The sequence below is a fragment of the Ovis canadensis genome, chromosome 11 (assembly GCF_042477335.2).
Source record: "Ovis canadensis isolate MfBH-ARS-UI-01 breed Bighorn chromosome 11, ARS-UI_OviCan_v2, whole genome shotgun sequence".
Classification (NCBI taxonomy): domain Eukaryota; kingdom Metazoa; phylum Chordata; class Mammalia; order Artiodactyla; family Bovidae; genus Ovis; species Ovis canadensis.
This window is the reverse complement of record NC_091255.1, coordinates 23,060,549-23,084,233: the sequence shown is the minus strand read 5'-3', so window position 1 is coordinate 23,084,233 and position 23,685 is coordinate 23,060,549. Positions and strand designations below refer to the sequence as shown.

The 23,685-nt window shown below is 39.9% G+C and overlaps 1 protein-coding gene across 11 annotated transcripts in view; it reads left to right on the top strand.

Moving 5' to 3' along the window:
* The window catches only part of AP2B1 (adaptor related protein complex 2 subunit beta 1), a 112,262-nt gene that overhangs the window by 72,547 nt on the left and 16,030 nt on the right, over positions 1 to 23,685 (top strand). For all 11 annotated transcript variants that reach the window (XM_069602817.1, XM_069602824.1, XM_069602818.1 and 8 more), the window contains one exon: positions 3,840 to 3,969. In XM_069602817.1, coding sequence (XP_069458918.1) covers positions 3,840 to 3,969 — 130 coding nt within the window. The remainder of the gene's footprint in view (positions 1 to 3,839; positions 3,970 to 23,685) is intronic.

Genomic DNA, 23,685 nt, shown 5'->3' with positions numbered 1-23,685 from the left:
TAGGATATTCCCAGTGTTGACCAGTGTTAGTCAGTTTTTCTTGGAATAAGGTGTGCCCTTTCAGTGTGTGTCTAGAGCCCACATTTTGGTGAGAAAAATGAATGGACTTTGGCTGCTGTAAAGAATATGGAAGACAGTCTACCTGTTAACTGAATAATCACATGCAGGCAGGCAGTTTGCTTTTAGCAGTGAACTCTGCCGTAATAGGGAAGAGAGTTAACGATAGCTGAGAGCTTATTCTCCTTTCCACCTGCTTGTCTCCTTTTCCTTTCATTTTGGTCAGTTGTCATTTTGTCATTTCTACATTTTATTCTTTCACTTTTATCCTCATCTTTGTTTCTTCTTGAGTTTGTGCTTGCTGCCAGTCCTTTTATTTACATTTCCATGATCATTTCTTGTATGTCTTCTAGTAGGTTCCTCAACAAGGCCTCAGCAATCCTTGGATTCTTACATGGTCAAAATCATGACTTACATGCTTGAAAATTCTTGACTCAAGATCTTTGTTTTACTTCAGAGTTGTTTGTCATTTAATATTCCTGAGGAAAAGTTCATTGCCAGCATGGTTTTTCCCTGTATGTATAAGTAATTTGATCATTTTGTTTGTCCAAAGTTTTGAAGTCCAGTAATTTTTCTAGGATACTCCCTGTGTTGATCAATGTTAGTCAGTTTTTCCTGGAATAAGGTGTGCCCTTTCAGTGTGTACCTTGAAGTCCTGTAGCTCTGGGAGGTTTTCAGGGTTTATGTGTTTAACCTTTTGTACTGTTCCGTTGTTTATATTTTCTTCTTTGGAGAATTATGTATTTATTGACTTTGTCTGTTATATGTACTATTTTTCTCCCTAATATTTTCTTATCTATAAATATTAGAATATGTATCTCATGACCTTTTTTTAACCCATAACCACAGCACCATTATTAAACTCAAAAATTCTTTAATATTATCTAGTTCTTTAATATCATTAATATTATTAAGCTCTTTAACATCATTAGCAGATTATTGCAGTTCTCTATTGTTGTTGTACAGCTTGTTTTATCTGAACAGGATCCCATTGGTCTCCATACATACTAATTAATTGATATGTGTCTTGAATCTCTTTTAACCTCCTCTCTCTTCCTTTTAACCTCCTCCTCTCTCTCCCTTGAAATTTATTTGTAGAAGAAATTAGATGTTTTATCTGTAGAGTTTCCCACAGTCTAGATTTTGCTGATTATATGTAAATTGGTCTACAGGCCTAATTAGATTTAGACTTGATCTTCTGACTGGAGTGCTTCATGAGTAGTGGTGATCTTTCTCTTCATTTCTGTTTTATTTGCTTTTTTAAATTTGATTCTCTGTGTCTGTTACTGTTTTTACTATGATATCTCTTCTCGTGTTCTTTGTAGCTCTGTCTTTGCCAATATAATCATACCTTTTCTATGTTTTATAAATGAAATGACATAGTGTGGAGTCTTTTGCATTAGATTTCTTTCACTTAGCATAATACTTCGAGGTGTTTCACTAGTCTGTTTATTGTTGAGTAGTATCCAATGATGCTTGTAGCACGATTTGTTTACCCTTTTCACCAGTTGGTAGAAGTAGGGATTGTTTCCAGTTTTATCTTTCATGGCTAAAGCACCTATGAATATTCATGTACAAGTCTTTGTGTGGAACTGTATTTTCATTTTTTCTGGGTAAATACCTAGCAGTGGTATTGCTGGGCCATGTGGTAAGTGTGGATGTTCCGAATCCCATGTTCTCACCAGTGCTAGCCATTCTTGTAGATGGATAGTAATATCTCTCTACTAACTAACAATACTGAGCATTTTTTTCATAATCTTGTTGACTAATCTTATATCTTCTTTGGAGAAGTATCTTCTCACATCATTCCTTTTTCTTTTTTAAAAAAATTATTTGTCCTATTATCAAGTAGTAAAGTTTTTTATATTTTCTAGCTATAAGTACTTTTCAGATATGCCGTGGAAATAATCTTCCCCCAGTCTGTAGCTTACTTGTACTCTCTTAGTGTTTTTCAAGGAACAGGTTTTTTGTTTAAACACAGTTTATTTTACAATTTTTTCCTTTTTAAGTCTTTTGCTTTTTGTGTTCTGTTTATCAAATCTTTACCTGACCTACAGTTATTAATACAATTAAAAAAATTTTAATGGAAATGGCAGTCAATAAAGCTCTTATGTTTGCCTTTATAATTCATTTTGAGATAATTTTGGTGTGATAATATGGTGTAATGTGCAGTGTCCAGTTGTGTCCGACTCTTCATGGCCCCATGGATTGTAGCCCACCAGGCTTCTGTGTGTGTGGAATTTTCTAGGCAAGAGTACTGGAGTAGGTTGCCATGCTCTCCTTCAAGGGATCCGGAAATCCTCATCTCTTGAATTGGCAGGTGGATTCTTTACCATTAGCGCCACCTGGGAAGCCCAGTATGGTGTAAAGTAAGAGTCAAAGCAAAGTCTTGCTGTAGTAAATCTTGAAGTCATATAGTATAAACCCTCCAACTATGTTCTTTTTCAAAAATTGTTTTGGGCAATTCTAGGTCTTTTTTCTGCTTGGATTTTGATGGAAGGTATAGAGAATATATAGATCAGTTAGGGGAAGAACTGACAACAAACAATACTAAGTCTTCCAATCTATCAGCATAGCGTATCTCTCCATTTATGTAAGACATCTTTAACTTCCCTCTACAGTCTTTTATAATTTTTCATGTATAGATCTTACACATCTTATGTTGTATTTAAGTGTTTCGTAGTTTTGATGTTTACAGTAAGTAGCATGTTTTAACTTTTGGTTGCTAGTTTATAGAAATACAGTTGATTTTTGTATATTGAACTTGTATCTTGCAACTTCAATAAACTTACTTACTAGTTCTGGTAGCCTTTTTTAAAGATTCCCTATGGTGTTCCACATAGATCAATCATGAGATCAAGATCAAAAGGGCAGAATAGTTTTTGACCTATAAATGTTAATACCAAAATGATTTGATATGTCTACTCAAAATCATTTATTACATTTGGGACTCTAAAGTATAGTTTATCTAGGAAAAGGAAAATGTTTCTCCTGCTGTTCTGAAATTGATACTGCTTAAAAAACTCTAGTTACTTTACATTATAATCTCATCTTTCTTCCTGAGGCTAATTAGAGCATAAGTTCAATGTAAATTTGTATCATTAAGCTGTTCATTTGTTATACCTGTGGCCCAACTTTTCCCTTTCGGTCTTCCTTCATACATTTTTGTTTTTATGTGACTTCTAACTCAGGCTTTTCCTAGCTCTTTACTGTTTTATATTATTATCATGCAGGCTTCTGTGAGAAGTCTAACTGTAGTGGATATTCACTTCCTGCCTTAGGCTAAGAAAGTGGCCAGGTTTGAGTCTGCAGTGTGTCTTTCGTCCTTTGGAGTACTGTTCTGAATGTTTAAACCAGTCAATTCTGCTTTACTTAGAGTGGCTTTTTCCCAATGATTGTATCCTATGTAAGTAAACAAAGAAAAAAGAAAGTGAGTTACCGTAAATCATCCTCTGGGCTGACTGGGCAGGCTGTCAAGCTAGTGAAATAGTAGTAGTGTACTTTGCAGGGTGGGTATTCTCCCAAGGATTATCTAAAGACAGATGTATAAAAAAAGATGCTTATCAAATCTGCCCCTCTAGTGGCATGATAAACATAAAACTTTAGAATCAGGGCATTAGCTAACCAGTTCTCTGCTGCTGAATGTTTTCTCCTTCCTCTAATCTATTTCATGGAAAACAGAGGTTATGTGGTTTCCTTGTATAAAAAGCCATGGAAACCTAAAGATGTGTCTAAATCCTGCCTCCTAATAACCTCTAGGACTTCTTCACCCTCTCTTCTAGCTTTGGTGTCATCCCCAGCACTCCTCTGGCCATCCATACACCACTGATGCCAAACCAGAGCATCGATGTCTCCCTGCCCCTCAACACCTTGGGCCCTGTCATGAAGATGGAGCCTCTGAACAACCTACAGGTTAGACTCTTACTTCAGTCTGGGTGTACAGGTTGATATCTTGCCAATTTTATTTTATTTATATGTAAAGCAACTCCTCTCATATTAGATTTAGTCATGGAATAGGGTTTGAAATAACTCTGTGGAGAAGACTTATTTTTCATTAAAACACACACACACGCAAAAATCATAACATTGACACAGAAAGTTACTAATTTTTTTTAACTCTACAAACAAAAACTTTTCAAGGTGTTATTTATAAACTTTTTTCTTAAGACTTTCATAAAAGGGAATTTGAACGTTGTAAGAGTAGATTTCCCAGAGAAGGCAATGGCACCCCACTCCAGTACTCTTGCCTGGAAAATCCTATGGACGGCGGAGCCTGGTAGGCTGCAGTCCATGGGGTCGCGAAGAGTCGGACGCGACTGAGCAACTTCGCTTTCACTTTTCACTCTCATGCATTGGAGAAGGAATGGCAGCCCACTCCAGTGTTCTTGCCTGGAGAGTCCCAGGGACGGGGGAGCCTGGTGGGCTGCCATCTGTGGTGTCGCACAGAGTTGGACATGACTAAAGCGACTTAGCAGCTCCAGCAGCAAGAGTAGATTTCAGGAAAGCTATGTGGAGGTCATCTTTGAATACACTGCCATAAATAATTGGGTTATCTGTATGATATGCATGTGGTAAGTGTAACATCAACTTAGAGGAGGTCAGAACTTTATCATGTCTAAAAGAGCCTCTCCATCTTGAAAATACTGAATTTTTAGAATGCTTAAGTTCTAGCTTAGAGTTTCATTTCATTTGCATCACTTTGAATTTCTCTTTGAAATAAGCCTTCTGGGGTTTAAGCAACATGAAGGTAGAGTAGTAAGCATGTAAATTGAAGCCCCAGCAACCTGAAGGGATAACATACAGATAGAAGCCTGGAAGTTGAGGGTTTTAATGTTCACAGGGACGGAAGAGACCACCTTGGGTCGACCTGAGATGGGGAACTGTAACTGAGCTTTGCATAAAGCTGACCCCCTGGAAGGGCAAGTCCCTCAGTGAAAAGGGAACTAGAAACACATTTCCACAGAGGCAAGTGATTGGAGAAAGTTCCCTCTGACCAGGGTTCTAATGGCCTCTTGTGAAAAATCCGGAGCCTGAATTTATACTGGGTAGGTACAGAATTCTCCAAACCAGTGTAAAGTTGGACCAGAACTGATAGAGCCTAGGATACCTGGAAGAAGCAAATAGAGAATTGGCCCTTTTACAACAATTTTGAACTTAAAGGCCATCAGGACTCCCATCTGAAAAGAAAATCTCTACTGAAAGTGAGCTCACATTTTAACAAGAAAAGAAAAAGGGAGTGATGTACTGTGACTGACACAAGACTCAACTAAGAGGATTGGGCATCCCCTTCTACCAAGAACTTGAGAGAATAGTCTGAATGAGACTATAAAATATGCTGTAAATGATGAACAAAAAATAGCAAGCTTCCACTTTGTGGTCAAGACAGGTAGGATCCCATTGCTCGGTGTCTTGGAAATACCAGTGTGGGATCCTAGTACTCATGGTGAGACATCCACAGTAAAATTACTAAGAGTTGAAACTAATGTTCTCCAAAATAGTTAAAATACCAGCACACCAGGCCTGCTTGCCAGTTGACTAATTACCTTGCTGCCTCAGTAGTTGACTGCTTCTTTTTCAGCAAAGAGTTTGATGATATAGAGGGACAATGAATGAGTCACAATGTAACTTGGCTCAGTCTAGGAGAGAGAACAAGGATTACAGTGTAGAAGGAATTGGCTGTGCTGCTATGATGAGACTAACGTGTTGAGGGGCCTTTCCAGCATAGAATCCTAAAGTAACTAACCCAAATTTACATCTGCTCTCTTTTCATGGAAATCTAATCTCCTGTTGGCTCACAGAGCCTCAAGCCAGATATTTGAGGTCGGTCAGCATGGGCGCAAGAATGCTTTACTTTAGAAGTAGGAAAGGAATTTGGGTCACAGAAATCAGGGCAAATTTCCTCCTCTTAAAACCAAAAGGGAACTGTGAATAAATGTCAGTTTACTTCCCTGTTTGCATTTCCACTTCACATTAGGTAGAATGAACATCCCAGATGGGAACCCTCACATGAGTTGTTCTTTTTGTTTGTTTGGCTGCGTGGCACATGGGATCTTAGTTCCCCACCCGAGGATTGAACTGGTGTCTCTTGCATTGGAAGCCCAGAGTCTTAACTACTAGACCACCAGGGAAGTCCCAGGAACCCTCATAAAAGAGGTTGAATCTTAGTCCAAATCCTTCTTTCGCATTAGAACTAGCAAGTTTTCATTTTCACAATGAAAATGAAACCTGACATTAACAGAAAACTTATAATTTTTCTATCTAAGCAGAATGTACTAAAGCAGTTCAACTTCTCTAGAGAAAACACAAATTTTCCATCTGTAGTCAACTACTGATTCTCCATGCTTTCCCATGGATTCTTTCCTTTCAAGGATGTCATAATTATAGCTATTTTCTGATTTAATTGGCATTGCCCGATGGAGAAGATAAGCAAAAACTTGAAAACAGATGAAGTTTCCCCCCCCCCCCGCCCCGAGCAGCTTTATTTAATGTCTGCAGGTGGAAGTTGAAACTAATGATTAACTGAAGATGGTGGCTTACCTTAGTTTTCAGCTTCTATTCTGCTTTTGTCCCAGTATGAATAGAGTCAGAGCTTAACTTCAGTAGGCTTTGACCATAAAGATCCAGATAAAGCCAGGTAAAGATTGATTGACATTAACATTATAAACATACGTTTAAATTCAAGAGCTCATGCAGGAAAAATTAGTGCTTTTCTAGTACTGCAGACCATAAAATTAGAAAAGAAAAAAAGAGTTTTAGGAAATGAAATTTGGGAAGCAATGTGAGTTTTAGCTGTTTTGGCTAATTTGATATCTATATATAGGACAGACAAATCAAACTAGCCTCTGTAATGTAGCATTTAGTACAAAAACTTTTCATTAAAAATATCATCAAACTGCTTACTGACCTATGGTCTTTTTGAACCATTATTGAAAAAAAGACACTATTCTCTCTTAAAATGTAAAATGGATTATACCTTAGAAAGAGCATTAAATACCTAGAAGAAATTTGAACCTAGAAAATCTACTGTACTAATAATGTTGGTTATCAAAAGCCTTTGAGAATCCAACTTATAAATACTACACAAAGCAAAGTTTAACTTGCCCGTCCCGCCCCCCCCCCCCGAGCGTCTCTTGAGTTTAACATATTATATTCCTTAAAAAAAAGAGAATTGATCTCCTGTATTTAAATAAAACAAAAAACCTTAACAAATGTCTAAATGAATTTTGTCTAAAAGAGCTTTCTCTGACTTTGATATCCTTTCACTGCATCTATTTCATCTGTGTTAGTTGCTTAGAAACATTTTCCCAGTATACTCCTTCAAATTTGACACCTGGCAAGTGACTGCTTCTTCAAGTCAGTGTCTTCAAAAGTACAATAGAATCGTGACATAACATGTTCATCCCAGTCTTTGTATGGATGCTGTGGAGTTCTCACATTTGCTTGGCCTCCTTTTTCACCAAGCTGTGAACTTTCGGGAGACAGTTGATACCCCTTTCTTTCAAGTTTTAATTTTATCAGGTCTGTGAATATACAGGTTAGAGTTAACTAGTTCTAGAGTTAGCTAAGAAAAACCAAGTTCCCAGCCTTCTCTTCCCACTTACTGCCATCATCTATGTACATATTCCCAATCCTCATATTTTCCTGATAGAACTGTCTTAGGATTTGCTTTAATTAGTATTCATTGTTCCTGTTACTATGATTATATATACTCCTCAGAGCTGAACTATATAGTGTGATTATTTTTCTCCATAAAACTTTTTATAAGTAATTAGATATTTACCCAGTAAGACTTGTCTCTATTTGTTTGCTTAATTTTTTTGTGTTAACTGTCATTCATTCCCAAATTCCAGTGAGATCAAACTCTTCAGAATAGTCTACCGACTTCACTCTTAAAGTCTCCTTTGGGAGCCGTTTGACTGCTTTAATCTAGAGTGATTTTCTTCCACACCTGGAACTGTCATCCTGTGAACTCCCTTCATCATAGCCCTGAGGATTCATTCTCTTCATCTGTCTTACACGTTGGGTCTCCTCTTGTATCTTCCTTTCCTTGATTTACTGCTTTGTTTTGATGAAGAACATACTCCAGTAGCTGCCTAAAAACAGGTGTCCAGTTCAGTTCAGCTGTGCAGTCGTGTCCGACTCTTTGCGACCCCATGGACTGCAGCACGCCAGGCCTCCCTGTCCATCACCCGTGCGCCGTTGATGCCATCCAACCATCTCATCCTCTGATACTCTGTGGTCCCCTTGTCCTCCCACCTTCAGTCTTTCCCAGCATCGGGGTCTTTTCAATGAGTCAGTTCTTCACATCAGGTGGCGAAAGTATTGGATAGGTGTGTAAAGTTTTAAACAGGTAGCGACTTTACATGTTTTAGAACGTTTTTTCTTCACACTTATATGATGGTTTCTATATATCTTTCTAGACGAGAAATAGTTTTCCTCCTAGTCTGAAGTCATTCTGATTCTTGATCCTTTTCTGTGCCGTGTTGTCTCTGAATGAAAGCTTGTAGAATCCTTTGGTTTTCCCTCTTCTGAAATTTCACAGTGATAATGCCTTGGTTTGTGTCTTTTTTCACCCACTGCTCTAGGTCCTTATTGTGCTTTTTCAGTGTGGAAACTGGTATCCTTCAATTCTGGGAACTTTTCTTTTTTATAGATCTCCTTTCATTTTCTTTGTCTCTCTTATTGGAAGTCTTGCTCTTTGAATGTTGACCTTCCTGGACCAATCTTCTGCTTTTTGTCCTATTTTCCATCTCCTTCTGCTCTTTTTTTTTTTTTTTTTGCCATAACCATGTGACATGCAGGCTCTTAGTTCCCTGAGCAAGGATTGAACCTGCACCCCCTGCAGTGGATGTGTAGAGTGTTAACCACTGGACCACCAGGGAAGTCCTTCTTTTTGCTCTATTTTCTAAAAAACTTTTTATGAAAAAATTTTAACTCTACGAAAGTAAGCAATCATGTAATGAATCCCTGTGTGCTCATCCCTCAGCTTCAATAATTAATCACTCCAGTGTTAGTAGCATTTCATCTTTGCTCCCTGTGCATATTCCTGCCCCATATTATTTTGAAGCAAATCTTAGGCATATCATTTCCTCTGTAAATATTTCAGTGTATATTTTTAAAACAGATTCTTTTTAAAAACATAACCACAACAACTATTGTGCACATTAAAAATTAACAAGAATTCCTTAACATCAGATATCCAGTCAGTGCTCAAGTTTCTGATTATCTCCGTGTCTTAAACTTTTGTTTTTATTTATTTATTATTGTTTATTTGAATCACTAAAGTGCACATATTAATGATGGGTTGATATCTCATAAGGCTCCTTAACTACCCTGTTCAATAAAATAAACCCTTAGCCACATGCAGCTATCAAAATGGAAATTAAGTAAAATAAAAAGTTTTATTTCCTCAGCTGCATTAGCCACATTCAGATGTTCACATGGCTGGTGGTTACTGAATTGGTCAGTGCAGAAGTGGAACCTCTCTGTCATTATGGGAAGTTCTGTTGGACAGTGCCAATCTATGGGCTTCTTCATTTTTATGTTTGGTTTTCAGTGGCTTGACTGTTATGTACCTTAGTGTTTTCATTACATTTATCTGGCTACAGGTTCACTGAACTTGGATCTGTAAATTGACAGCTTCTCCCAAATTTAGGACAGTTGTTTTTTGTTTTTTGGTTTTTTTTTAAATTATTTCTTCAGTTTTTTTTTTCAGTCCCAGTATCTCACTTCCCTTCCTTTAGAATTCCACTTCTAAGGTGGCACAAGTGGTAAAGAATCCACCTGTCTGTGCAGGAGCAGTAGAGATGTGGGTTTGATCCCTGAGTCAGAGGATCCCCTGGAGAAGGAAGATGGCAACCCACTCCAGTATTTCTTGCCTGAAAAATTCCATGGACCAAGGAGTTTGACAGGCTGCCGTCCATGGGTTTGCAAAGAGTCAGACACGACTGAGTATACATACGCCACTGTCACGTGTGACTGTTTGATTGTCCATTGAGATTGTCGCCTCAACCCCTAAGGCTGGTTTTAGTTGTTTTTGTTTTCTTTCTTTGTTCTTCAGAATGGGTAATTCCTATTGATCTCTCTTCAAGTATACAGACTCTTCTTTTATAGGCTGCAACATTCTGGTATATCTGTCCAGTATAACTTTCATTTCAGATACTGTACTTTTCAATTCTAGGATTTCCACTTGGTTCTTTGCTAAAATTCCACCTCTGTTCACTCAGGAGTACAACTGGAGAACCGTGTTTCACAGCTTTCTCTTCTTCTATTCCACTTCCACCCTTTGGCCATCCCTTAGGCCTGAGGATATGTTTACTGACCCTCAGAAAAAGTGACCAGTAGAAGTATCTCAGACAGGACCTGGAAACAGTGTTAAGGCTTTTTAGCTAGGAAATTCTGTGTTTTCTACCTGGGCATGTCTCTTTGGCCATATGGATTCTTGTGTAGAAGGGTTCTGCGGAGGCCAGAGGAAGATCAGAGTATGGCCCTCTAAACCGTAAGACCCAAGATAGGACCTCCACCCCCCCATCACTGAATGCATCTGGAATCCTCTGTGTCAGTACTTTCATGTCTTTCTTTTGGGAGCTGGCTTAATTCTTCCAAAAATTATTCTTGACTCTCCTGATTAGAATTTAAAGGCTTTCCACCAGCCTTCTGGGAGCTAAACTGGGAAAGAGGACTGGAGAGTCTCAGCACTCAGTATGCATAAATTCGCTTATTCCACCACCCCTCAGCCATGTCTAGCATTCCCTTCAAAGTACTATCTATCTTATCTCCTCTGAAAGAATCAGTCTTTTAGTTTTATTGAGGGGCTGAGGTAGCTCAGGGTGGTGTGAGGATCTCGGACTCAGCTTTTTCATCCTCTTTCTTTTAACGTCCCCTCCATCATTTCCCCTCCATACAATTCCAGAGGTGCTACCAGTCCTAAGACTTAGAGAATTGTGCAGTGTTATTGCTAACAGCATTTGTTTTACAGTTAACAAGATTTTGTTGCTACTGTGTTTTTTTCTTTCCCATTGTTGTGAACTTATACCCTTAGTTCTTTTTTCCTTTTAATTATGGCTGAATTCTTCCAGGAGAAAGAAAATTTAAATGTGATTTGAAGTCTGCTATCTTTACCTGAAAGTCTCATGACAAATCCTTCATAAAAATCCTTCTTTCCTTCCTTCTGTATTTCTTTGTGGTTAGAGGTTAACCTGTAGATAAATAATTGATCCTTTAGTGTATATGGTTTTTTATTATTTATCTTTGTATCCTCTTTAAACCCTACTTAAGTGTTGTTTAATAAGAGGATGGATATTGATTACAGAAAGGAAATAATGTCTCAGTTTTTTATTTGAATGTCCCTTCTAAAACAAGGCAGTATTCATCAACCCTATACATTTAACGTTTGAATGATTAGGGCAGAAATGCTAAGGATGGTAGCTGCAAAGGACAGAATCTTATAACCCCATTTATTCATGTCTTTAAGATCTTTGTTAACCAAAAAGGGTTTTTTTTTTTTGGAGGGGTAGGGGGGTTGTTTTGTTTCTTTGGCAGTGTATGGCCCTGAGAAAATTCTGTCCCTTGCTACTCCCACATTGCAGTCCCAGCCTATGAGACCATCAGTTGCAGATGGTGCCTGTCCCTGATATTTCATGTCTTACATATGCCCGTTCACACTCAGAAGGCCCACAGCTGTAGCTATTGTACCAGAAAAACCGGTAAATGCTTCCAAACGGAAGACCTTTTAAGCAGCTTCCATCAAAGGAAGCAAACCAGCTTGGCATTTACTGACTTTTCTTGACTGTTGTGCAAGCCAAACAAGTTCAGTATTAAAGCCTCTTTTGGTCTTCCAGGATCCACAGCTGAGGACTGCACACTCTGGTTGCTTTTATGGGACCACATGCTGCTTGAACAGACATTGAGTCCTTGAAGTGGTGGATCTTAGGAAAACTATAAGAGATTCCCAGGTCACAGACAGATCCAGTGCTGAAAATAACCCCTATAGACAGGACAGAATCTGAAATATTCCATTAACAACCTGTAGGAAATGGTTATGAAAGATGAAAATATTTTACCACCAAAGAAAAGAAAGGATAAAATTGCTTTTCATGATTGCTATTTCAATTTTGATGTATTTTTCATGTCACATCAGTACTATAAATGTGTCCTTTAATCTCATCTGAGAAGTATTCTATCTTATATACTAAATGTTCCTTTTTCACTCAGTTGGCCCTATAGAGAACCTCCTTATCCTTTATGTCAAGATAATCAAGATTCTGGTAAACAACATCTTTTGTCTTTTATAACCAGAACTCAACTACTGGCTTCTGGTACCCTCTTCTACAAATATGTTTGTCAGTAGCAGCTGCCCTGCTTGAATAACCACACATAAGCAATAGATAAAAATCCTGTATCCTGATAGGCTGACATGGTCTAGCAAATAATAAATCTGGCTTCAGTGGTAGGAAACAGTTGTTCCTAAAACCCAGAATTCAGTTCTTAAATTCAGTTCGTAAAGCTTGAGAACTAGTCATCATTAAAAAGAGCCTGTGAGATGATTACCCAAGTAATAGAAGCCCATGCTTGGCCACATGATACTAAATTTCACATAGTTCTGCAGGGTAATAGAAGTGATTTGTGGGTTTCATCTATTAAAATTTCAACCATCTTTATATCATGTTAGTAAGTCAAGAGTTGATAAAAATTGAATTAGTTTTGAATTTCTAGTTAGATGATTGGAAAATAGTTCTTTATGCATTAGAGGACTTCAGATTATGAATAAAAAGTAGGTACCTCTTTCTAGTCCTTATGTTCTCATTGTGGCACGTAATTTTTACACAAAGCCTTGGGGTACATTATAGGTTGGAATTAAAGGAAACACCCTGGGATTTTCCTAAACTGGATTGAAGCCCACTTGAGAGCCATATCTTGCCCTCATTCGTGTTTAGCTCTCTTAATACTTTGTGGCATCACGTTCAGTGAGATTGGAAAAGTTTCTTTTATTCACAATTTTGTAGGGTGAGGTTATACATAGGTTTCATGGTATTGAGATCAGGTTTTATACAGTAAGTTTCTTTCTGAATCAAGGCTCACAAGGCCTGAAAATCAGTCAGGTGGACCTATAATGAAAATATACCCAGTCTGAATTCATTTTCCCTTTTATTCTACTTCAGGAGAGCCTAAGTTTGTGGAAGGACTTATGTTTGTGTTCTGCAAATAAATGTCAGTTTTATTCTAATTTTAATGGAAAACAACTGTGGAGATACTAGTAAATGTGGTTAGACTCAGTTACATTGGAGACAAAGGAAAATATCATTTAATCATTTTTGGAAGGTAGGTGAATTTGGTCTTGGGCTTAGTGGCAACATTCCACTGAAAGAGTGGGAAGGCAGATACTCCAAATATGAAAGCACAAAACTTCTCAAATCCATAGCTCATTCCATAGCTCATGTTGTGTTTCTGACAATAGTTTCTGCCCCTTCTTTATATGACCTGATTCCCTGGTAAAACTACCCAGAGATAGCGTGTCTGCACAGTGGCCTGCCCATGTGCCCAGTCATCTGACAGCCACCTGTGTCTGCTTTTTGTCTACACTGAGATTAAATAATACAGCAGACAGCGCATAGGCACACCTGTGAACCCTCTTGATTTTTAACTTGCTAGAACCTAGATTAGATTCTAAATCAGTTTCACCTCAGGATTTTAAAATAATCTTCATCACTCTCATTACTGACGTTTATTCTTCTATTGAGTTTTCTTTGTGTCTTCAGTCCCATGACATACCAGACTGGGATGTGGACTATCTAATAACTGGAACTGATGGTTTATTAGTCCTTTCTTCACTATTCTGTGGTTCAGTACAGTATGTACAAAATGAATTTTAAAGTTTTAACAGTAAGCCCTACATAGCAAACAGACCATGATGCCTTTTAATGGTAAATAGTATTCAGTAGTGCAGCAGCTGCAATCATGGGCACGTCAGCCCATGATAGCAAGGTACACAGAGCTGTTAATAAAGGCTAAAAGAGATCATGCTTTTAGGGTTAGAGTCTGTGTAGGTTGGGCAGAACCTGTTTAAGGTAAGACCTTGGGTTTGGGGAACTTACCTGTTGGGAAGACTGAAAGGCCTCTGAAAATAACTGTTGGCTGTTTCTGGCAGCTGAAAGTGTAGAGAGTAATTCTGTTGAAGACTGCTAGAGGAGGAGGGCATCTGGGGCTTGTGATAAAGATTTCTGGGTGGTAACCACATTGATCAGTATAGCATGGCAGGTTGGTTCTGTATTGACAGAAAAGAGATCAAATTACCTTTGCTGTGAGTTTTCTGATTTATTTTGCCCAACATGTAAAAGTAATAATGAGGAAGCTATCTAGAGCAGGAACAGATGCAGTGTATCTTAGCATCCTTTTCCCTTGACCCAGTGGTCCCTGTGAGGCACACAGCTGCCAGTGACCCTCTCCACAGGTCCTAGCAGAGTTGTAAGGTTGCTTAATTCTTGCTGTACCAGTGCCCTGTTAGACACGTGTTTGCATCACTAGTGTAGAAGAACTTGCATTGGTGTTCTTTCCAAGCAGAAAAGGCCAAGTCCTGACAGTGGCCCCAAGTCCCTGTATGCCCCAGCCATGTCTTCCACCTGCCCCCGCCTCGCTGGCTTCACCCGCTACTGCTCCCTCACTCCGCTTGGCCATGCTGGCTTCCCGTGGGCCCTCAGACTGACCGGATGCTGCCACTTCAGGGCCTTGGAATTGGCTCTTTCCCACGTGTGGGATGCTCCTTCTCCCAGTGGCCATTATCTGCTTGACTCGTTGCCTCCTGCAGGCCTTTGGTAAAACAGGACCTTTGTGATGAGGCCACCTCACTCTGCTCCCAGGGTTCTTGATCCCCTTTATCCTTATTCTCCCCCCACCCCCAGAGCACTTATTCATTTTAAATACTGTTTATTGTACTTAATTCATTTTCTCCTCTCCCCCTCCCACCCCTCACCCCCCAGCTCAACGCTTCCTGACAGGATTGCAGACTTCAAAAGGGCAACAGTTTCTGTCTTAGTTTTTTTTTCCCTCCCCTTCATTGACTTATCCCCCAGTGCCTGGAACACAGTGGGTGTTTAATAAATATTTGTTGTTGAATGAATCTTTTTGCTTTCATCTAAGAAAGTGTTTACAAGTATTTGGTGCCTCCAGTTCTTGAACCAGACTTAGCAAGGCCATCTCCTCATCATAGCAAATGGTGTCCCTAAACACACTCTCTGCCTCTTGTTTCTTAGTGGCCTTGCAGTCTTCCCACTGCCCCTTTAATACCTTTTTACCTGGATGGGTCATGCCTTGGTTTAATCTAAGGGCTACAATCACAAATTCATTTTTCTCTCGAGTGGGCAGACAAACACTAGAAGCTACTGCTTTTTTTCCTCTGTTCACTGATATTTTGAAAGGCAAGATCACAGCACATTAATGGACCTTATTTCCAAGACTGGTGATAACTAGGATAATAGAACATATGACTCTTCTAATGTTTAGGGAACTTTTTCTATTACTAACCTATGTTTTTGTGCCACTTCAAAATAAAAACAAACTGTCACCCTACAACTATTAAACCATTATCCTAATACCATCAAATTATTTGTGTAATATTCTCAGAATAACTTTGGAAACTCGAGGATGCTCTGTAAGTGTCTCAGAGCCCCAGGGAAAAGCAGAATCATTCAGATATCTGACAGAAAATGGAGCTGAGCAAACCTCTTCCTGGGAAACCAGAAAAAAGCCTATCTGTTTCCTAATTCTGATGGCAGTAAAGTGATAGGAGGCACACTTTGAAAGGAAGGGCAGAGAGGGATGTCTTTGGCCCATGGATGAATCTCATCATTCATTCTTTGCTTTCAGAAAATAGTTCTTCTCAAATAATACTCAAAACAGTCTAACTCTTGCCTTTAAAAGGGAAAAAAATTTTAAATTTAAAATTTTTAAATGGTCTAGCACTTCCCAATTCCAGATTTCTGCATGTGCTATCAGAAGAGTTTGCCCTTTGGGGAATGGGTGTGGTTGTTTATCAGTTCAGAGGTAAGCAGTAAAAAGATTGGAAATCCTAAACTGAAATTCACTTGGGGTGGATGAGGTGTCACATGCTGGCACTGGAGGCTGTCTTGAGAGTTGAAGGGTTTGAGTTCAACCTGACTCTGTAGTTCAGCTGGCTTTAGTGGTGGCTTGAGGTGGACTTCGAAAAGAAGCTTCTTGAAAGAGTCCCTCCACAGAGGCAGTCTTTCATGAAAATTGTGACCTTTCTACTTTTTTCCAAATGGCTTTGAAGGAGACAGGAATGCCTTTTTCTTTTTAAAGCAGTACTTGAGAGTCTAACTTAAGTTGCAGAGAATTACCGAATTTGATTCCAGTAGTTCTAACCCTATTGTGCTTTGGAGTTCTTCTAGTGTGTACAGCTTTTGGAGACCGTCATTCTCATTTACTCCTGCCTAAATCAGTGGTTTTTAACAGCTTTTTGTTGGCTTGTTTTAATATATATTATTTCCTTATTTTCGGCTGTACTGGGTCTTCATTGCTTTGCACGGGCCTGTGGCAAGCAGGGGCTACTCTTTGTTGCCATGCACGGACTTTTCATTGCAGTGTCTTGTTTTGGAGTACGGACTCTAGGGCACAGAGGCTTCAGTGGCTGCAGCATGTGGGCTTAGGAGTTGCAGTTCCCAGGCTCTAGAGCTTGGATTCAATAGATGTGGCTTAGTTGCTCCATGGCATGTGGGATCTTTCTGAACCAGGAATGCAGGAGAACCCGTCTCCTGCATTGGCAGGTGGATTCTTTACCACTGAGCCACCACGGAAGCCCGGTTTTTACCAGTTTAATCTGAGAGTCTTCTAAACTACCTCTTTACATCTTAATCTTCTCTTTGGTGTTATGGCGATTTAATCTGCCTACACCCCAGTTCATGGTGTAAACTATGTGGGAGGTTTCTGAGACTGAGATGAAGCAGATCGCGTGACAGAATGGGGACTCCGGGAGGAGGCAGAGCTGCATCAGCTTTAGTAGCTTTTGGTTTCTTCTCACCTTTCAAAAGGAGAAGGAAATGGCAACGCACTCCAGTATTCTTGCCTGAGAGTCCCGTGGACAGAGGAGCCTGGTGGGCTGCCGTCTGTGGGGTCACACAGAATCGGACACGACCGAAGCAACTTAGCAGCAGCAGCAGTAGCACCTTTCAAAAACAAAACTCGCTAAAAGAGGTTGTTTCTTAGATTTCAATACCATTCTAAAACCCGGTACTTATGAGTACCACTAGAAGATTTATAGTTTAAGAGATCATCCAGGGATCTCTTCAGAGCTTTCCTTTCTATTCTGAAAGCCTCTATTCTGTAAAGAGGTACAGATAGACATTAGTTAGCCTTGGAAATATCAAATGCTGAAGTGCAAGTTGTTGCCCAAGAAATTAGGGTTTTGAAGCTACTGCTTTTATTGGGACGAGTGAACCTGTCAAATTTTCCCTATCAAGGACTCTACTGGCCACATACTCTCAACAGTGAAAGTAAACAAGTATGGCTTTCATCTATCATAAACAGCAGACAGGCACTCTTTGAGGGCTGTTCAACTGCCAAATAATCCATCTGATCTATTGGGTGCACTAGGGAAAAAAAATAGAGGGTTCTTGGTTGAATCTTAGCCTTGGAAGTAAACTAAAGATGCTTCTTCAAGTTAAAATGTAATTAGCATTCGAGGAAAGTAAATTGATATTTTCTGTGGTGGATGGTGGCACTAGTGGTAAAGAAGCCACCTGCAATTCAGGAGATGGCAGGTCCAGTCCCTGAGTCAGGAAGATCCCCTGGAGAAGGGCATGGCAATGCACTCCAGTGTTATTGCCTGGAGAATCCCCATGGGCAGAGGAGCCAGGAGGGCCACAGTCCATAGGGTCGCAAAGAGTTGATCACAAGTGAAGTGACTTAGTGCACACACATGGTGAGTTGCATACCTATTCCTGCTATATTTTTAACCCTGTTCAGACACTGTCAAATATTATAAATAGACCTATTTTGTCAGGATGTCTCTGAGAGGTCTCAGGTAGTTTATTGGTCAATAGGGTTTGAAGTGGAAGACCATATTTAAACTAAAAATGGTAGGTATTTTTTCACATTGACTGGGAATGCAGCAGTGCAAGTGGATTTAACTCCAGCAGCCAACAGAGAGCCTCTTCTGCTTGAGTCTCAGATGACATATCACACAGTTGGAGGCAGTGTCATTAAAAACCTGTCACTCAGAGCCGTTCCTCTAGGCTCTGTTGACTGTATAGTGTGGTGCTTAAAACACATCTGAATCATCATCCCTCAGACAACTGGTGAAGGTTGGCGTCACTGCCTGGTCCTCGGTTGGACCAGCCTGCAGATAATCTTTCTCAAAGCTAAATAGAGAGGAAGAGAAAAGGGGGAAAAATCCCTCAGAGACTGGGAAAGGTCACAAGTGACGTCACGGAAGAGTAGATGATATACTCTCAAAGGTGAGCTGTGTACCACTTGGCTTGAATTTTCTTGTGGCAATGCCTCCTGTGGTGATCTGTGGGGAGAGGTGTAGATAGAGGCCCCATTTGCCAGAGTTCAGACTGAGTTCATCTCGTACCTTTTTATAGTACTTTTGAGCACACTGGAACAAGGTTAGAATGTGGATTCAGCCTGCTCGCCTCCAGCTGTGCCGCCAGAAAGGGGCCGCAGCCCCTGCAGCAGGCTTTTTATACTATGAGGAACTAATTGTTGGTTACAGGCTGAAGCTGACAGGCTGCTCTTTCCCCAGCAGCCACTGAAAGTAACTTGTAAAACTCATTATTATTATTAAGCATTTCTAGCCCGCTTTTGTGTTTTCCAAGTGCCTTATAATCATTTCTTTTTGCTCTTCCTATTGATGTCCCCGAGAAGCAAGTAAATATTGTTGTGTCCCCATGTTGCTCGTGGCAGACCAGAGGAACACAGGATTTAAGTAATTTGGTTCTTGGTACCATCTGGGATCTGCTTTAGGCATCCTCAGAGCAGAAACTGAGGTGTGCACCCTGTTCCTAAGCTCACTGAGCCCAGTTCCTCATTGCTTGCTTTATAATTTGGTGAGTGAGTGTTTAGGGCTTTTATAGTTTTTTGCTGCAGCTTATTACATAAAAGGTACATTTTGCATAGTGTATTTACACATATAGTACATAAAACTGAAACAGTTTCAGGAGCCATTACTTACTCTTAGTGTGAAATACACTAGGACATTTTCTATTCTATTACTTATTTGGCCACACTGTGCAGAATTTCTTCGACCAGGAATCGAACTCATGTCCCCTGAAGTGGAAACATGAGTCTTAACCACTGGCCCTCTAGGGAAGTCCCTTCTATTATATTTTTTTATGCCAATTACATCCCACTAAACAAATTTTAAGAACCACCAATTGGTTGTGACCCACAATGTTTAAAACCACCTTGTTAAGAAGTACTTGAGGCTGAAGAATACGCATGGTGTATTCTCCTGGAGCATCAGTTTTGTTTAAAGATAAGTGAAGAAGCACATTTCATATTAAAACACTTGGATTCATTATGGGATAGCACAGAAGTTCAAAGAAATTTTGTTCTTATGGGCTACTTCATACTGTGCCCCTAATCCTGATCCTTACCCCTACCTCTACCCCAGTATATATGTCCATTCTTTCTTCCTCTGTTAAAGGAAGTACACTGGGAAAAACTTGAGAAGTATTGTCCTTTAGTCCAAGTTCATGTTTTGTCGAAGCCTAGTGGCTGTCAGGAACTTAGAGCCATGTATTTTACAGTCATTGTTCTTACTGAGCCTTTACTCTATGCCAGTCACTGTTTCAGAAATGAAAATAGAGTAGTAAACAAGAGACAAAAATCCCCTACCTTGTGGAACTTGCACTTTCCTGGAGGTGCGTTTTGTGGCACAGGGACAGGCAGTGCACCAACAAATCAGCAAAAATGTGTGTCAGGTAAGAGCAACGGGAGAAAAAGCAGAGCCTGAGCTAGGGAGTCCTGGAGATGGAGACTGGGTGGTATGATTTCACAAATACATTGGTCATGGAAGACCTACATAAGAAGATAATGCTTGATTAAAGCAAAGACCTAAAGGAGGCCAGAATAAACCTTGCAGATTTCTGGTGGGAGAGAATTTCAGACAGAAGAAACAACAAAAGGTTATGAGATAGGAGCGTGCCTGGTGTGTGCAAGGCACAGCAGCTGGCTCCCATGGCTGACGTGAGAGTCCCAGCATGTGACAGCAGAGAGGTAACAGGCATCTGACCATAGGCATTTATAACTTTGGGAAATCATTGGAGGCTCAGACCCGGAGATATCTATGAACTGACCTGCATTTTAAGATCACTCTGATGCTATGTTGAGACGAGGCTGGGAAGTTAGATGTTGAAGGTGGAGAAGACGAGTGCAGAAGCAGAGACACCATAGAAAGCTTGGCAGTATTTTTCGTTTACTGGGTTTGAAAAGTCAGCAGGAGGTTCCATGTAGGGATGAGGAGAGGAGATCAAGAATTTGGTTTTGGACAGGTTCATTTTGAGGTATCTGTTAGTTATCCAGGTGAAGATACTAAGTAGGCAGTTGGATATGTATGTGATAATTGATTTGCCATAGGCAGGCTAGACATCACTGTGAAAGCTCTAAGAAGGTACTTCTTCAGCTTGTCTGGATTATGTCTTTCTGCTCTGTACCTGTTGGGATAGTGAATTTCAAAGTAAGAAAACCAAGAACTCCCTTTTCTCCCTCTGAAGCAATCAATATCATACTATAAGGTTTACTCAGTTCTATTTCAGAGTAGCTGCCATCTGGGTTAAAATTGAACTGGCTTCATACTGTGTTTTCCTTGATTCTTTTTTTGGCCTGGACTCCCGAAGAGTTACTGGCATATTCTTAGAGACTCTCGTATTCTTTGGGTTGTGATCTACCACCTGTGTTACTCTTCCCCCACATCTAGATGCTGTTTCAGTTCAGTGACTTGAAACCAGGTGAGCCCATGTGTTGTCCTGTTGCCCCACCCTTGCCCTGTCGTATATCCCTATGCCTAATGAGCCGTGTGAGTGGTGAAAGTATGTTTGCCTATGAGTGATAGGGAGGTTTAAAAAAAAAAAAGGTTGAGAAACCAGTGTTTCATTCCATTTGCTCACCTTCTTCCCTTTAATGAAAGGGAACAAATGTTTATTGAGTCACTGGGATGTGAGTGAAGATGAGAGCCCCTGCATGAGTGAGAGACCGTTGTGTTTTGGGTGAGGCATAGATAAATGCTTGCTTATGCTACAGTGGAAGTGCATGGTGTGGGTGCAATGGAGAGGAGTTAGAACCTTCCTGAGAAATCCTTGTCAAGCTTGAACTAAATCTTCAGGTTAAATAGATATTTTCCAGACAGATGAAGCTTTAGGAAAAGAACATATTAAGCAGAAAGAACATTAGTGTTTGGAGAGCAGGAAGTTATTTTGATATGCTTGACGTTAAGGAAATGGACTAGAGAGATAGGCAGGGGCCACATCCAAGAGAACCATATACATTTGAAATAAATGCAGTTCTAGCCTGCATTTTACAGGCTACGTTTTACTCTACAAAAGAGTAAAAGTTAGAGCAGCAAAATGCAGATTTTGAAGAGCTAATGTAATAGAGATGAACCACTTCTTCCAAGGAGTGCTCTGTGCAGTTGATCCTATAAGGAGATGACGTTTGACCAGGAGCACAGTCGCAAGAAGAATCATTAAACTAACAGTTTCCCAGCAAGCCTTTCTTTAAAAATCTCCCCTGATATCTCTCATTAGGCTAGTTGTAAATACTGCATTTGAGCATTTGTAAGATTTCAGGTAAGTCTAATGTGGTTATCCTTAATTATGAAAAACTGAGTAAAGTGTACAGCAGAAAATGGTGAAAGAAAACGGAACTTTTCTTTAGGAAACATTTGTTCACAGTACTTAACTCTAATTCAGGCACCGTTCTAAGTGCTCTGCAAATATTAACTTGCCTCCTAACGACCCCATGCGTTCAGTGCTGTGGTTACCTCTGTTCTTCAGGCAAGAGACTGAGCTGAGTGCTCCTGCCTCAGGTCACACAGCTAATAAGGAGCAGTCAGCAAGGTCAGGTGGTCTGGTCTGGTCCCTGCGTCCATGTTCAGAACCACTGTGTCTGCTGCCACCAATTTGGGTGTGCCAGCTTCTCAGAGAATTTATCTAGAGCAGAAACCCAGCGATAGGCTTTAGGGTCTCCTGAAACCCCTAAAGTTTGGGTGGAAACATTGCATGTACAACTTATAAAAAGAAGGTCCTTGACTTTCATGTGTTTGTCAAAAGGGTCCTCAGGGCAGAATGGTTTAGCACTGCTGACCTAGAAGAGCTTTTCACATCTTTTCCATGGTTAAAGGGCTCCAGTTGGTTTAAGGATTCCCTGAAAAGCACAGGCTATTTATAAGCCCAAGCGGACTTCTAGGTAACATTGTTCTAAGTTAATTACTTGTCTGGTTGATCTTCTTAGAAACTTTTTCAAAAAATAGGTGTGCCAGATCCCAGATTTAGGAATTAGTTTGTTTTTTAAATACAGGATGGAGTCAAAGATTCTGTTTTGAAAAATCTCTCCAGATGATTCTAATATAAGTCTCTGGTTAAGAATCATTGATATTATCTCCTGGAGGACATATAACCCACATGAGCCCACTTGTACCTCCTCCAGTTTTCACTTCTGAATGCCCTTTTCAGAGCTTGGCACTCCCTCAAGGTGTTCTTGGTTCCCTTATTTGCAATACAGAGTTCCCCTTCTCTTAACTGCTGAGTACCAGATGAATTAGAAAATATCTGTTTCCCGGAGACCTGCAGCTGGTATAATCTTTTGAAGTGATGCTCTAGTACATCTTAAAGAATGTCTAAGATCCCTCTTTCCTGCGGTTAGTTACTCTGCTTGCATTCACCAGACTCAAGTTTTGGGGGACTCCTGCTGTCTCAGCATTTTGGGCATCAGATTACGTGATAGAGATTAGAAACTCCTAGGGGTTTTTAACTGAAAGTTTCAATGCCCAAGTTTCAAGGAAAGTAACTTGATGAATTCTTCTGGGAAGGAGTAGAAACCCGAACCAAATTATGAAGGATGAAATAAAGTTACTGTTTAAGGTGGAGAAGATGAGCTGAAAAGTGTAGACATTTGTCCCCAAGAAGGTGGGAGGAGAATGGTGGTGCTAAATAAGCACTTTTTACCTTCTTTTTTTTTTTAAGAGAAATAGTCATGGTTTCTGCAGACTGGTTCCAAATAGGAAAAGGAGTACGGCAAGGCTATATTGCCGTATATATTGTCACCCTGCTTATTTAACTTATATGCAGAGTACATCATGAGAAACGGTGGGCTGGAAGAAGCACAAGCTGGAATCAAGATTGCCAGGAGAAATATCAATAACGTCAGATATGCAGATGACACCACCCCTATGGCAGAAAGCGAAGAGGAAGTAAAAAGCCTCTTGATGAAAGTGAAAGAGGAGAGTGAAAAACTTGGCTTAAAGCTCAACATTCAGGAAACTAAGATCATGGCATCTGGTCCCATCACTTCATGGGAAATAGATGGGGAAACAGTGGCAGACTTTATTTTGGGGGGCTCGAAAATCACTGCAGATGGTGATTGCAGCCATGAAATTAAAAGACGCTTACTCCTTGG